At 60.4% G+C, this 13,381-nt stretch overlaps 1 protein-coding gene across 6 annotated transcripts; it reads left to right on the plus strand.

Moving 5' to 3' along the window:
- The first annotated feature begins 1,389 nt into the window (after positions 1-1,389).
- Positions 1,390-13,171, plus strand: AQP7 (aquaporin 7). 6 transcript variants are annotated; one of them, XM_062206993.1, is made up of 8 exons: positions 1,390-1,418; positions 2,020-2,070; positions 6,019-6,095; positions 10,934-11,060; positions 11,357-11,494; positions 11,660-11,778; positions 11,995-12,212; positions 12,534-13,171. In XM_062206993.1, the coding sequence occupies exons 3-8, from the start codon at positions 6,090-6,092 to the stop codon at positions 12,817-12,819; spliced, it is 894 nt and encodes a 297-aa protein (XP_062062977.1). In that variant the 5' UTR covers positions 1,390-1,418; positions 2,020-2,070; positions 6,019-6,089; the 3' UTR covers positions 12,820-13,171. The 6 variants fall into 6 exon arrangements, with proteins under 6 accessions (XP_062062977.1, XP_062062973.1, XP_062062972.1 ...); XM_062206989.1 differs by having other exon boundaries at positions 1,403-1,418; positions 5,978-6,095; XM_062206988.1 differs by lacking the exon at positions 1,390-1,418 and having other exon boundaries at positions 2,002-2,070; positions 5,978-6,095.
- The last annotated feature ends 210 nt before the right edge of the window (positions 13,172-13,381 follow it).

The following is a 13,381-nucleotide window of genomic DNA, read 5'->3' on the forward strand; positions in this document are numbered from 1 at the left end:
GATGCTCACAGTAGCTGGAACTCCACCTGGGTCTCCCCATGGGTATCAGGGACCCGAGCTCTTGAACCATCGGCTGCCTCCCAGGATGCTCACTCGTCGGAAGCTGGATCGGAAGCCTGGAGTACCCAGGACTCACTCGGCATTAGGATGTGGGATGCGGGCATCCCAGCGGGGATCAGTGATGCCCGAGCGCCCGCCCAGGGGGACTTCTGACCAGGAAGCCGTGGGACTGCAGCCCGCCCCGGCTCTCCCTGGATCGGCACCGGGGGCGGGGAGCCCGGGCTCCGCGGGTTCCCCATCTGGCCTGGCCTTCGGCGCCCTCTAGAGGACAGTTTCATCGCCAACGCTGGGCTTTGGGCACCTAGACCACATACCCTCTTCTACCAGCATCAGGGGCTGTGCTGCCCCACCAACCCTGCCTGGCCTCTGGCCGAGCCGTCTGCGGGTCCCCTGCTCAATGCCCGACGGCCCGCCCTATGGTGAGGCCCAGCCAGACCCTGGCTGCAAGTCCTTCCCCTCTGCCGGGTCCGGGACTCCCTCCTGACCTCCCTCAGCCCCGAGCCGGGGCCCCGCCCTCTGGTCCTGCCTGGGCCCCCTCACCGAGTCCTTGGTGCCATTCGCATTTTCCTGAGGGCAGGGTCTCGGTCTCCCCTCCCCTCTCTGGACCTGGCCTGCGTGTCTAACGCTCTCCTCAGCCTGGGGTTTCCCTGCAATTCCAGTTTGGGCGTTCTAGGGGCCCTGGGGGCTGAGCCAGGGTCTCCCCTGCACCCCTCCCCCTGGCTGTTGGTCTGCAGTCCTCGTTCTGTGCCCCGCTGCAGGCCCGCGAGCTTCTGCTGCCTCCTCCAGGTCTGGGGCCCTGGCTGTAGAAACAGGCCCCACCTTGGGCGGGGTGGACCAGCCTTTCCTCCTGGACTGCAGGGGGAGTCAGGAGGGAGGCCCAGAGCTCCCACCTGGAGCTCCGCTGTGGCCTCGCCAGAGCTGCCTCAGAACTCGTCACTGTGGTGCCACTGGCAGGAGGCTGGATGCTATTTTGGGCAACGCATGTGGACCTGTCTCCAGTGGCACGTGCCAAGCCCCTGCCCTACTCGCCCCTGCCCTACTCACCCCTGCCCCAGAGAAGCAGGAGCAGCGCCCAGACCGCCCCAGGAGGGCTGAGAGGCGGGCTCTAGGAGGGGGAGGGGGGCAGCCTGGAGGCAGCGGATGGTCACAGCAGAACACCTCGGCTGAGGGAGCAGGCTCCAGGCAAGGCTGGGACTGCGACCTCTCCCTGGGGACCGTCCCGGAGGAAGTGATGGTGGGATTGTCTGAGGCGGGAGCCCCAGCTGGGAGGCAAAGGCCCAACTGTAGCCGGGCTGGGTCCTGCGCAGCTGCAACGTGGCCATGGCCTGCTCTGTCTTTGGACTTCAGTCTTCTTCCCTGTGAGCTGGCTGTGTGTCCGGGAGGACAATGTGGTTAGAGATGGGTCGCCTGGGGGATCGCTGGGCTGGTGTCCCCCCGTGGGGTCCCCTCCCCACCCAGGCCTGGGCTCTAGCGGGAGGGGTGGGGCCAGAGAGTAAGGAGGACTCTGGGGAAGGACACTCAAGGGTTACCTTCATGCTGGCAACTGGAGAGGAAAATGGGGGGAATTTTTAGGAAAGGTGGGTGGGGACAGATTGTTCCAAGGACCAGAAGCTTCCAGGTGCTCATCCTGTGTGTGTGTATGTGTGTGTGCATGTGTGTATGTGTGTGTCCGTGCCCACTTTAAGGTGGCAGCAAGAGGGCCTGAGGTTAGACTAGGGGCTGATATTTGCCATACTAGGGGCTGGAGTTACTAAGGACAGGCGGTCCGGTGTCGGGTTCAGCATGGATAGAGGGCCGAGGCACGCCCTCCCGCCCCGCCCACTAGGGGAGGGTTGGGCTGGGGGGTGGTACTAGCAGGAGCTGCCCCCTGGCTTCCCCTTGGCGGGCTGAGGCCTGATGGGAAAGTGAAGCCTGGCTCTGTGTCCCCCAGCCCTAAGGGACCTATCTTTGGCTCCACAGCATCTAAACATCTGGAAGACAAAACATGGATCCAGCAGGCAGGCAGAGGCGGTAAGCACCCATCCCACTCGCTCACCCCAGCCTGCACCCCTTGGTGCCCTCCTTGTCCTGCCCTCATGCAGCTGCACCCTCCAGGACCCCTCCTTCCCACCCACCCACCTGCCCAGCGGCCCAGAGCGAGCCTAGCACACAAGTGCGCCCCGGCAGGAAGGTCGCCCAGGAGCTGGTCAGTTGGTTCCACGCATCCCTGCATTGGGGGGGGTGCTCAGCTGAACTCTCCCCCACCTCAGTTCGGCTCTCTTTGGAGTGAAACAAGAGTGGGCGTCCTTAGAATGGCCAAGACCCCAGCTAACCGATCCCCTTCGCCTGCCGCTGCCCCCGGCCCCGGCTCCCCCTGCTGCAGCCACAAAGACCTAGTGTGAGTCCTCCAGTGCCTGTGCCTTCTGCCCAGATGCCCTTCCCGCACTCATCCACACCGCTACCTCCTCACCCCCTGGCTCGAACGCCACCTTCTCCATGCGGCTCACCGGCCCTGCCCCGGTTGGAATCGTAGCCCACCCCGCCCCGGTGCTCCCCATTCCTGGCTCTGTCCCCACCCCTTCCCACACACAAGCAGACTTCCTGATGACATTTCAGTGCTGCCAGCTCCGTGCGAGTGGCGATATTTGCCTGTGCGTGCAGGCGTGGGTCAAGAGGACGAAGGGTTCTCTCTGTGCTGATGACACCGCTGTCTCCAGCCCGAGTCTCTCTCCCCACCCCAGCTTTAGGCCCTGTTTTCAAAGAGCTCCTGGTGTCTCACAGGCAGCCCAGTTCCTGGGGTCTCCAAGCCTGCTCCTTGCCCTGTGGTCTTGGCTCCAGCCAGGGCTCCCTGTTCCCTTGAGAAATTGCTCAAGGCAGAAGTCAAGGTCATGTCCTTGATAGGCCCCTCTGTCCTGTGTTTCACATCTTATCACCCATCTTCTAAAGTATCTGGAATGTGTGCTCTCCTCCCACCACTCCTCAGTCACCACCCTACCCCCCCCCCCCCCCCCCCCCCCCGTAGCTGTTTTAGGCCTCCACCTACCCATTCTTCCCAACTCTTCAGGGGTCAGGTGTTTGTACTGCGATGACCCAGACACCACTGGGGATGCCCACCTCCCATATGAGAGAGTTCAAGTCCTGGCTCCATTCCCAATCCAGCTCCCTGCTGAGGAGCACCTGGGAGGCAGCTGGTGATGGCTCCAGCAGGTGGATCCCTGCTGTCCATGTGGGAGACCTCAATTGATTTCCTGGCTCCCAACTTTGACCTGGCCTAGCCCTGGCTGTTGTGGGCACTTGGGGAGTGAACCATTTGCATGGGATCCGTGTCTCACTCTCTCTGCCACTCCCTGTGCATCTCCTCAAATAAAAACAAAAACAATTTCTTCAGGCCTCACTCCCCCCAGCCCGACCCCAGGCTTCTGGCCTCTGATAGAGACTGGGCTTCGATCTTGTATCCTTGGTGCCTGGCCATGTGTGTTGGGTGGATAAACGTTAGCTAGCAAGTGAAACCGTTGAAGCCTGCTGGACAGTTTAGGGTTGACTGGTTGATTCGATAGTTCAATGAGTTCATAGCCGATCAGATAACTCAATGAGTCAATGGCTGGTTAATAAGGGAGCGGGTTGGTTGGTTAAGTTGCTGGACTGATTAGTTTGTGAAAGTGTTGGTGAGTTCTTAGCTATTCATTCCTAGTTAACAGATCGCTTAGGTCATCGGGTTGGCTGTCCATTCCTTGGTGTGCAAGCTAGTTTCCTTGGATGCCTTCTTAGTCTATACCTGTTCCTTGAGTTATCCCACCCATGCCCATGGCTCCCGTGACCTTCTGTGGTTTGGTGACCTCCAGACATGCATCTCGGAGACCACGTGGCCGGCTGCCTCCTCTTCACCTGTCTGGCAGGATCGTCAGATTCAACAGATCTCGAGGGGGCCCCTCATCCTCCTGCCCAAACCTGCAGCTTCTCTCCTGTGCCCCATCACTCTAGCAGGCCCCTGAGGCCTCACCGGCCCTTCCCTCGCCACTCAAACTCGCCTGAGCTCCCACAGCCCTCTTCACTGCTTCCCCCTTGGCTCAGGTGCCATCACCTTGTGGCCCATCTTGGAGGAGCCAGTGGCCTCCACTGCCATGTCCCCCCGCCCTGGCCTCCGTGGGGGAGGCTGTTGTCCTGCTTAACCCCTCCACGGGCTCCAGGGGTGGGGGTGGGGCGGCCTGCAGCTGGTGCTGGCCCCTCTCTGCCCATCTCCTGCCACTTTCTCTCCCGCCTCTGGCCAGCCCCTCCCTGCAGAATCCCATGGCCTGTCACATCCTCCCTCAACTGCAGGCCTCGGCCTCTGCCATGCCTGGGCCCAGAACTTTCCCCCGCCTCCCGGATGCTCCTTTCTCAGCCTTGTAGTCTTGACCTAAACCTCCCTCCTCCAGGAGAGCCTGCTCTACTCCCCTCTTGGCAATTTCCTTCCTCCGCATCATCCCACAGTGCTCGCTCTGCACCTGTGGCAACGCTCACCCCTCTTTGTAGTCATCGCTGACTACAAAGTTTTGCTTCCCAAGAGCTGGGATTACACCAGCACCCTTTTCTGCAGGGCCTGGGCATAGCAGGCCGAGGAGGCATTGCACCTGCTGGCCGTGGCTCATTGGCTGGTTGCTGCTGGTTGTTGTCTGCTGTGCCTTGCCTGCTGGTGAGGACCCAGGATGGTCCTGGGGTCCCTGCTTTGTACCAGGATGCTCCCAGGCTGATGGGCTGGGGAAACTGATCCTAGCAGGTGCCGGGACTCCGGGAGGATTGCGGTGGCGCTAGATGGGGGCTGGTGGGTTGTCCAGGCCACTCCACAGCCCCTCCATAGGCTCCGCCTGGGTGTCTTCCCCTGGGGTAAGGAAGAGAGCCAGGCCCAGTGTGTGTGAGATGAGAACGCGGGGGCTCAGCTTGGGCAGGGCCAGGTATTTCATCCCACACCTGGACAGCCCTCACTGCCTCCACTCACTTCTACTTACGCGGCGGAGGGAACACTGCTGTCCCCAAGGAGGCAATGGTGTTGGCTTCAGAAGACGGGGAGGGGGAGAGTTGGAGGGCAGGGCTGCCAGTCTGAACAAGTGCCGAGGCCACACTTAGAGGCACCTGCACTCTGTCCCCTCCTGTCTCTTTTACCCCTCAGAGCCTATGGACCTTCCCCAAACCCCCAGCCTATGTCCTCCCCCCCAGCCACAGGCCCTAGGACCTGGAACTTGCTGTTTCATCTGTCTAGCTGGACATTTTTATCACGCACCAGGCACTGTAGGGCTCTCTGGGGATCTAGCTGAGCGTGAGACAGTGCCACCCTGTTCCCATTCGTTCAGCTACTGCTTATCATGTACCTGTGGTGCACCTGGCATTGCATTAGGCACTGAGGAGGTGAGACCCTGTCCCTCCTTTTCATCTTCCATCTCCCTCCCGCCCAGGCGTGCTGACCCTTCACCTTCACCTCTGCCTGCCCCAGGCCTCAGGGCTGCTAACAGGGCCCAGCCACAGCCTTTGCCATACCTCAGTCTGTTGGCACAGGGTCTCATTGTTGTCAGGCTCTGGTTCCTGCAGACAGGCAGACAGACGGACAGACAGCTAAGCCTCATTGTCCAGCCTGCTCCCTCCCACCTCGCTGCCCCTCCCCCTGCACCGCCGATTGCAATTTGCCCCTCTGCCAAGCACTTCAGTGCTGTGCCCTTCCCACTGCTCTAGTCCCGGCCAGAAAGCAGAGGAGGCTGAGTGCCCATCCAGCCCAGGTCCTCTCCGTGGCCCCGCGGCTCTGCAGTGTCTCGAAGCCCGGCAGTCCCGGCTGCCCGGGCAAGAGGAGGCGTCCGTGGAGAGTCTGCCTGGAGGGTTACCCATTAACTCAGCCATGAGGTGAAGGGCCACTGGGCAGTGCGCGAACTTGTGTCTCCCTTCTGTCCATGGGCTCGGGCTGCTGCTTCAGGTTCCCCTGCTGCTCCCAGATGGTCTCCTGGCCTGTTCTAGTGCGGATCCATGCAGTCCTGCAGAAGGAGACAGTGCGAGAATTCCTGGCAGAGTTCCTGAGCACCTACGTCATGATGGTGAGTGGGCAGGTGGCAGGGGGTGGGTGGGGCACGGCAAGGCAGGCTGGGGTCCCTTTGTGCGATGCCCTGCCTCGGAGGTGGGAGTCTGGGGAAGATGCAGTGGAGAGGAGGAGAGGAGAGGAGGATATGTGGGGACAGAGTAAAGCTGTGGGCAGGGGTTGGGGGGCCCGGGAGAAGGGAAATCCAGGAAGAGAGGTGGAAGAGAGCCTTGAAAGCCGAGCGCTGAGTCTGAATCCCGAGAACAGTCGGGCGATGCTGGAGGTTCTCCAGCAGTGCAGTGATGTGGCCACATTCAGATTACAGAAGCTAATTCTGGGTGCAGTGTGGGGCCCAGCGGGAGGAGCGCCCGGTCAGAGGCTGTCGTATGACAGGGTAGGCAGGAGGCGGTGCCTGGGCTGGGGATGGAGAAGGCGGCCCTGGAGACAGTGGGATGGAGCAGACCTTGCAGGCAACGCGGGGGCAGTGAGAGCTGAGAGAGCACAGGGCCAGGCTCGGGGCCAGTGGGGAGGCTGGTGTGGTACAGCCAGGTGGAGCCAGAATGGACCCGCTAGGGAAGGGGGCACCAGTTCCACCAGGAGGGGGCAGACAGCATGCAGGAAGCTGCACACAGACCACGGATCCCCAGAGGTTGGGGACATGGAGGTCGCTGGTATCTTCGTCAAGGTCTTCTCTGGAGTGTAATAGGGACAGACTGCAGGCTGTAGGCGGGATGGAGACAGAGAGAACCTTTCCACCTGCTTCAGCCCTGTCACTTACCCGAGCGGCCTCTGCCCTTAGCAGGTGCCTTCACCATGCTAATCGCATGTCAGGCACGTTCAGGTCCAAGAGAAGAAGGGGCAGTTCCTGGGGAGGGAAGCGGAGGTGGTGAGGAGCCGGCCGGAGGGAGTGGCCGTGGGAGAGAGAGGCTGGGGGGTAAGAGTGTGAGTGCACCTGGGGCTGAGTGTGTGTGTGCATTGTGAGTGAGTGTATGAGTGTTTGCGTTGTGTGTCCATTGAACCAAGGTGCAGGAGATGGAGGAACACACAGAGCCCAAGGGCGGGAGGGACTCTGGACACCTGGGTTCCTGCCCTGAGTCACCAGCTGACCTTGGGCAGGTGTCTCCCTGCTGGCTCAGAGCCCATCTTCTCTGTTAATCAGTGTGAGCAATCAGGCCTGCCTGGGCCTTGGATGTGAGTTTGAATCCTGGCTCTGCGATCTTCTAGCTTTGCTTGCTCTTAACCGTCCGGACCTTAGCTTCCTTGTTGGTCGCCTCTAACATCGAGCTCGCAGAGAGCTGTGTGAAGAAGGCCAAGCGCCAGCCCCCGGGCTGATGTCGAACACACACGGTGGGCCCTTGCTGCTGGGATGGAAGCCCTCAGCTGCCTCTCCTCCCCTCTCCCTCCTCCTCCCTCTCTCTCTGCCTCTCCTCCCTTACCTGCCCTCTTGCTTTGTCTCCTAAGCTGTGAGTGCAGCCGCTGGATCCTGCCTCTCCTTGATCCAGGACAAAGTAATTCATTTATGACAAGACATTCCAGGCCCGTGAGGGCTGTTAAACCTTGGAACCTTGGCTGCCCCATTGGAAAGCTCTCCGGGAAAGCGGGCCCCGCCCACACGCATCTATGTTTCTCTTCCTCTTACGAGATTGTGAGCCCTAGCGCATCCCAGGCACTGCGGGACTCAGCCCTTCGCATGCAGCACCGTCCCAAACGCCTGTGAGGTCAAGGCCTGTGAAGTCGGCCCTGTTAGCAGCCCCACTCCACAGGTGGGAGAGTGGAGGCTCCGTGAGACTCAATCACAAAGATTACATCCAGTCTGGTCTAGTATCAGTCTCTCTTTTTAAGTTGATCTTACTTGAAAGGCAGAGTGACAGAGAAAGAGAGAAAAAGAGATTTCCTATCCACTGGTTCACTCTTCACATGGCTGCAATGACTGGGCTGGCCAAAGCCAGGAGCCTGGAACTCCATCCGGGTCTCCCATGTGGATGGCAGGGGCCCAAGCCCTTGGGCCATCTTCCGCTGCCTTCCCAGGTGCATTAGCAGGGAGCTGGATTGGAAGTGGAGCAGCCAGGATTTGAACGAGTGCTCATTTGGAATACAGGCATCCTAGGCAGCGGCTTAACCCACTGCGCCCCAATGCCAGCTCTGACTATTGCAGTCTTGACCCTTCACCTCTGTAATCTGTCCCTTAGCTTAGGTGCAGCGTGATTCCTAAGACTGGCTCGTTAGCTCCCTCGAGCAGGGAGAGAGCCCTCATTTCCAGGCTTTGGGTAGGTTAGAACCCTCTCTGGGCCTCAGTTTCCCCATCTGTAGACTGGGAGCAGAAAAACCAGCCCCACAGACTTGCTGTAAAGATGGAAAGGAAGAGGACCGGCGCTGTGGCATAGCGGGTGAAGCCTCCGCCGGAGGTGCCAGCATCCCATTTGGGCGCCAGTTTGCGTTCCAGCTGCTCTGCTTCCAATCCAGTTTCCTGCGTATGGCCTGGGAAAGCAGTGGAGGATGGCCCAAGTACTTAGGCCCCTGCACCCACGTGGGAGACCCGGAGGAAGCTCCTGGCTCCTGGCTTCGAATCAGCCTAGCTCCGGCTATTGCAGTCCTTTGGGGAGTGAACCAATGGATGGAAGACATCTCTGTCTCTCGCTCTCTGTCTGTAACTATGCCTCTCAAGTAAATAAATAAATCTTAAAAAAAAAAAAAAAAAAAAAAAAGGATGGAAAGGAAGGGACATTTGTAAAAGAGCTTTGGGAGGTTTACACACACACACAGGGCATTGTGCTGTTATTTTTAGTGGCCAGGCCTGTGCCAGGAAGTGGGGCTGTCTCAGTGATGGGAAGCCCTGTGAGTCAGCGAGTGCTGACTTCCAAAAACGCCTCTGGTGACCTTGGGTCCCATTTATCACTGCCAGGATGAGGGAAGCAGCCTGCAGCCTGCAGGGGTGTGGCCCCCAGAGCCCACCCTAGCTATTGGGGTTCTTAATGGGCTTGGACTCATCTACTCACTCCCCAGGACTGGGAGGGGCTGGAGCCATTAGGACCCTGGAAAACCAGCTCTGCTTGCGAGCCATAGGACAAGGGTTCAAAGTTGCACGCTCCAGGGGTCAAGAGAGTGAGCTCAGGGTGATAGGGATTTTATTTATTATTTTAAAAGATGTATTTATTTATTTATTTATTTATTTGAAAGGCAGAGTTAGAGACACAGAAAGACAGAGAAATCTTTCATCTCCTGGTTTACTCCCCAAATGGCCACAGCGGCCGGGGCTGGGCAGGGCTGAAGCCGGGAACTTGAAACTCCATCTGGGTCTCCCACGCGGGTGGCAGGAACTCCAGCGCTTGGGCCATCAGCTGCTGACTCCCAGGTGCATAGCAGGAAGCTGAGTCTTGCACCAGGCCCTCAGATACGGGAGGCAGGCATCCCAAGCAGTGGTTTAACTGGCTGTGCCGCAATGCCTGCCCCTACGAAGGGTCTTCAGTGGTGGCCCGCTGAGTCCTGGAATCAGAGGGGAAGACGTGGTTAGAAAGGGGGCCCTGGCTGTAAGGAGGCGGTTGGTGGGCCCTGGGAGAATGTCAGAAGAGCCCATTGGGTGTCGGGAAGACAGGAGAGGAAGCACTCATCTGTGACGTCCGGGTTTTCCGGCTCGCCCACTGGGATGGGGAACTGAACATGAGGAGCAGGAGCGCAGGGTGAGCTGACGGAGCCCGGGATGGCGTGGGGCCTCTTGGGAACACAGTCGGGATTTAGAAACAGGGATCTGGCTCGCAGGTGGAGATGACGGGGACTTTGGTGCATGGGGCATAGCTGATGCCGGGCAACCTGGTAAGAGGACCCAGGGAGAGTGGCTGGGGTGAGACATGAAAGGAGCCTGGCACCATTTGTGTGCCTGACACCGGGGGGGGGGGGGGGGGGGATCGGGCGGGAACTGTGGAGAGGGGGTGGCGAGCACCAGGGGTGGAGAACCAGGAGGGGCGCTGTCGTGGAGGCCAGGGAGGAGGCCTTTCCAGGAACACAGAGGACAAGCCGGGCGGTGCCTTTGGGAAATGAGGAGGCTGCTGAGCCCTTGGAGAGAGCACGTGCGTGCGAGGGAAGGCACGAAGGAGCGGCTGGGGGTGGGGGGCTCTCCTGGAGCCCACAGGAAGGGGCAGCCCAGGAATCCCAGCTGCAAAGGGAGGCTGCGCTGGGCGGAAAGTTTTACTAGGAAAGAGACTTGAGTCGGAGGGAGCCAGTGAAGGTGCGGGCGGGAGGGAGGCCTGGGCGGGCCAGAGGCTGCACACCCGGGAAGGCAGATGCAGGCTGGGGCTGAGTGAGGGCCCAGCTCCGGGCCGGTTCTCCCTGTGGAGGCGGGGATCTTCTGAGGAGCTGCTAGGTGAGCTGGAGTCAGAGCTTCGGGAATGACGTCCCTGGGCCATGGCAGTGGAGCTGAGACAGCAGAATGAGAGCCCCACCCCAACCCCAGTTCCCTGGGTTGCAGAGCATGGGCGGGGAGCTCCTCACATGCAGGCCTGGAGCTGGGGGATCACTCGGAGAAACTTCCCTCCGGCCTGAGTGCCAGCTGCCCTGGGCTTGGGGTCCAAACGCCCAGATGTGTGTTGTGAGAGCTTCAGCACCTGCCAACGGGCCGCACCTGCCAGCTCTCACTGGCTCAGGTCGGAGAGGCCCGGACAGGGAAAGGGCGGGGAGGGCAGGCTCCAAGGAGGAGGAGGAGGAGGAGGAGGAGGAGGAGGAGGAGGAGGAGGAGGAGGAGGAGGAGGAGGGCACAGGGTCTAAGGGCCGTGCTGGGAGACAGGAGCTGGAATGGAGCGCTGAGCCCTCATCCGCCGTGGGGGCTGCTGGGAAGGGAGCCCCCTCAGAAGCCCTCCCTTGCAGGTGTTTGGTCTTGGTTCTGTGGCCCATATGGTTCTAGGAGGCCAAAAATTCGGGAGCTTCCTCGCTGTCAACTTGGGTTTTGGCTTTGGAGTCACCATGGGCGTGCACGTGGCAGGCAACATCTCTGGTGAGTGAGCCCAGGTCCCACCTGGCTGGGCAAGGCTGGGGGTCCCCAGCGGCTCTTCCTCCAAGGCAGCAGGCCTCACCCTTCCCGGCCACCCAGCGGGAGGAGAACACTCGCAGCCCCCTCGCCTCTGGCTACTGTTGCGACTGGCGGGTCTCCGTGGGCAGGCTACTGCCCTTCCTTCGTAGTGGGTGAGGATGGTGGCCGCTGGGTCGTGGCCGGCGTCTCTGTCAGAGGCCACGTCGCGCGAACGCCCGCCACCTTTGTTGTTGTGCTGTCTGCCCGCGATCCCTCCGCAGGGGCCCACATGAACGCCGCCGTGAGCTTCACCGCCTGCGCGCTCGGCCGTATGTCCTGGAAGAAGTTTCCCGTGTACGTGTTGGGCCAGTTCCTGGGCTCCTTCACGGCGGCTGCCACCATCTACGGCCTCTTCTACAGTAGGTGCCCTGCCCCAGGCCTCCCCCTCGGGAACACAGGGTCCCTGCCTGGAAAACTGTCAAAGGCACACAGGCCTAGGAGGTGCTCCCCACCCTCTCCCGTGCCCCCTCATCCCTGGCAGCCCTGGGGGGCTTGGGCTCACAACCCCGTCTGTCTCCCCCTAGCGGCCATTCTGCACTTCTCCGGCGGACATCTGGCAGTGACCGGGCCCACAGCCACCGCGAGCATTTTTGCCACCTATCTTCCTGACCACATGACGCTGTGGTGGGGCTTCCTCAATGAGGTCAGTGGTCCAGGGTCGGGGGTACTCCCCAAGCGCTTCACCCCTCAGGAGCCAGCAGGGAGTCCCCCAGGACGGACAGGACAAGCGCTCCGCATGGGGACTGTACCCAGATTTGTTCCTGCTTGTGTGTGTGGATTTGGGGCACTGCTGGGGCCCTGTGGCTGGGTCGTGTTTTTCGGGGGGAGGACTTGGGCTGCCATGGTGTCTGCTCCCCAGGTGGTACTGACGGGGATGCTCCAGCTGTGTCTCTTAGCCATCACGGACAAGGAGAATAACCCAGCGCTGCCGGGGACACAGGCCCTGGTCACCGGCATCCTTGTTGTCATCATTGGGACATCCCTGGGCATGAACACCGGATATGCTATCAACCCATCTCGGGACCTGCCTCCCCGCTTCTTCACCTTCATTGCCGGCTGGGGCAAGCAGGTGTTCAGGTACTGCCCCTGCCCAGACCCCATTGCTGCCTGATTTCTCCAGGACCCTTCCTTGTAGAGGCTGGGGCTGGGGGAGGGGGCGAGGGAGGAGCAGCACAGGGAGTCCTGCAGAGCTTCCAAGTGGCCTGGGGAGCAGAAGAGGGGCCCACAGTTCCCCCGGACCAGCCTGGATGCAGATCCTGCTCCTGGACTGAGTGTGGGTCCTGTCCCTGAGTCAGACCAAGGTGTTTCCTGGGATGGGAGGGGGATGACCCTATGCACTTGGTCTTGGCCCGAGGTAGATGCAGGTGTCCTCCTGGCCATCTTGTCTCTTGCCTGCAGGGCTGGGGAGAACTGGTGGTGGGTGCCAGTGGTGGCACCGATTGTAGGTGCCTACATGGGTGGCATCGTCTATCTGGTCTTCATTGGCTCCGGCATCCCACGGGAGCCCCAGGAATCAGAGGACTCGGCCGTGACTGAAGAACACAAGATAACCACACTGTCCAAGACCAGCGCTCCCCTATCCATGACCTCTCACCTCGCCCCTATCTCCAGGGTCCCTGCCAACACATCTTCAGTCCAGCCTGTCCCACCTGTGAATGGCTCTATACTCTTAGAGAACTTCTGAGTAGAGAGCATTTGTGATCCCACCCCTACCCCAATAAAAAAGCCTTATCCCAGGGACCGGCATTGTGGTGTAGCAAGTAAAACCATCTCCTGCAACACTAGCATCCCACATGGATTGCAGTCCCCGCTGCACCACTTCTGATCCAGTTCCCTGCTAAGGCACCTGGGAAAGCAGTAGAAGATAGCCCAAGTGCTTGGGCCCCTGCAGCCATGTGGGAAACCCAGAGGAAGCTCCTGGCTTCAGACTGGCCCAGCTGTGGTCTTTGCAGCCAGTTGGGAATGAACCAACTGATGGAAGATATCCCCCCACTCTGTTTCTGTAAATTCTGCCTTTAAAATAAATAGACACATTTTTTTAAAGCCTTACCCCACAGCCGCACCCTCACTTCTTGGGGCATTCTGTGTTTGGCCTTCCCTCTTGGCTCAGCTGTTCCAGCCCAGGGAGCTGGGCGCCCCCTGGGGGAGAATAGGGGAAGAGCAGCCTTGCGTGCTCTGGTGCCAGGCGCAGGGTGGTGGAGTTTGAGGAAGAGGGGAGGCAGGGGGTGCCCTGGGGAGAGGCCCAG

Source organism: Lepus europaeus, chromosome 12, assembly GCF_033115175.1.
Source record: "Lepus europaeus isolate LE1 chromosome 12, mLepTim1.pri, whole genome shotgun sequence".
Classification (NCBI taxonomy): domain Eukaryota; kingdom Metazoa; phylum Chordata; class Mammalia; order Lagomorpha; family Leporidae; genus Lepus; species Lepus europaeus.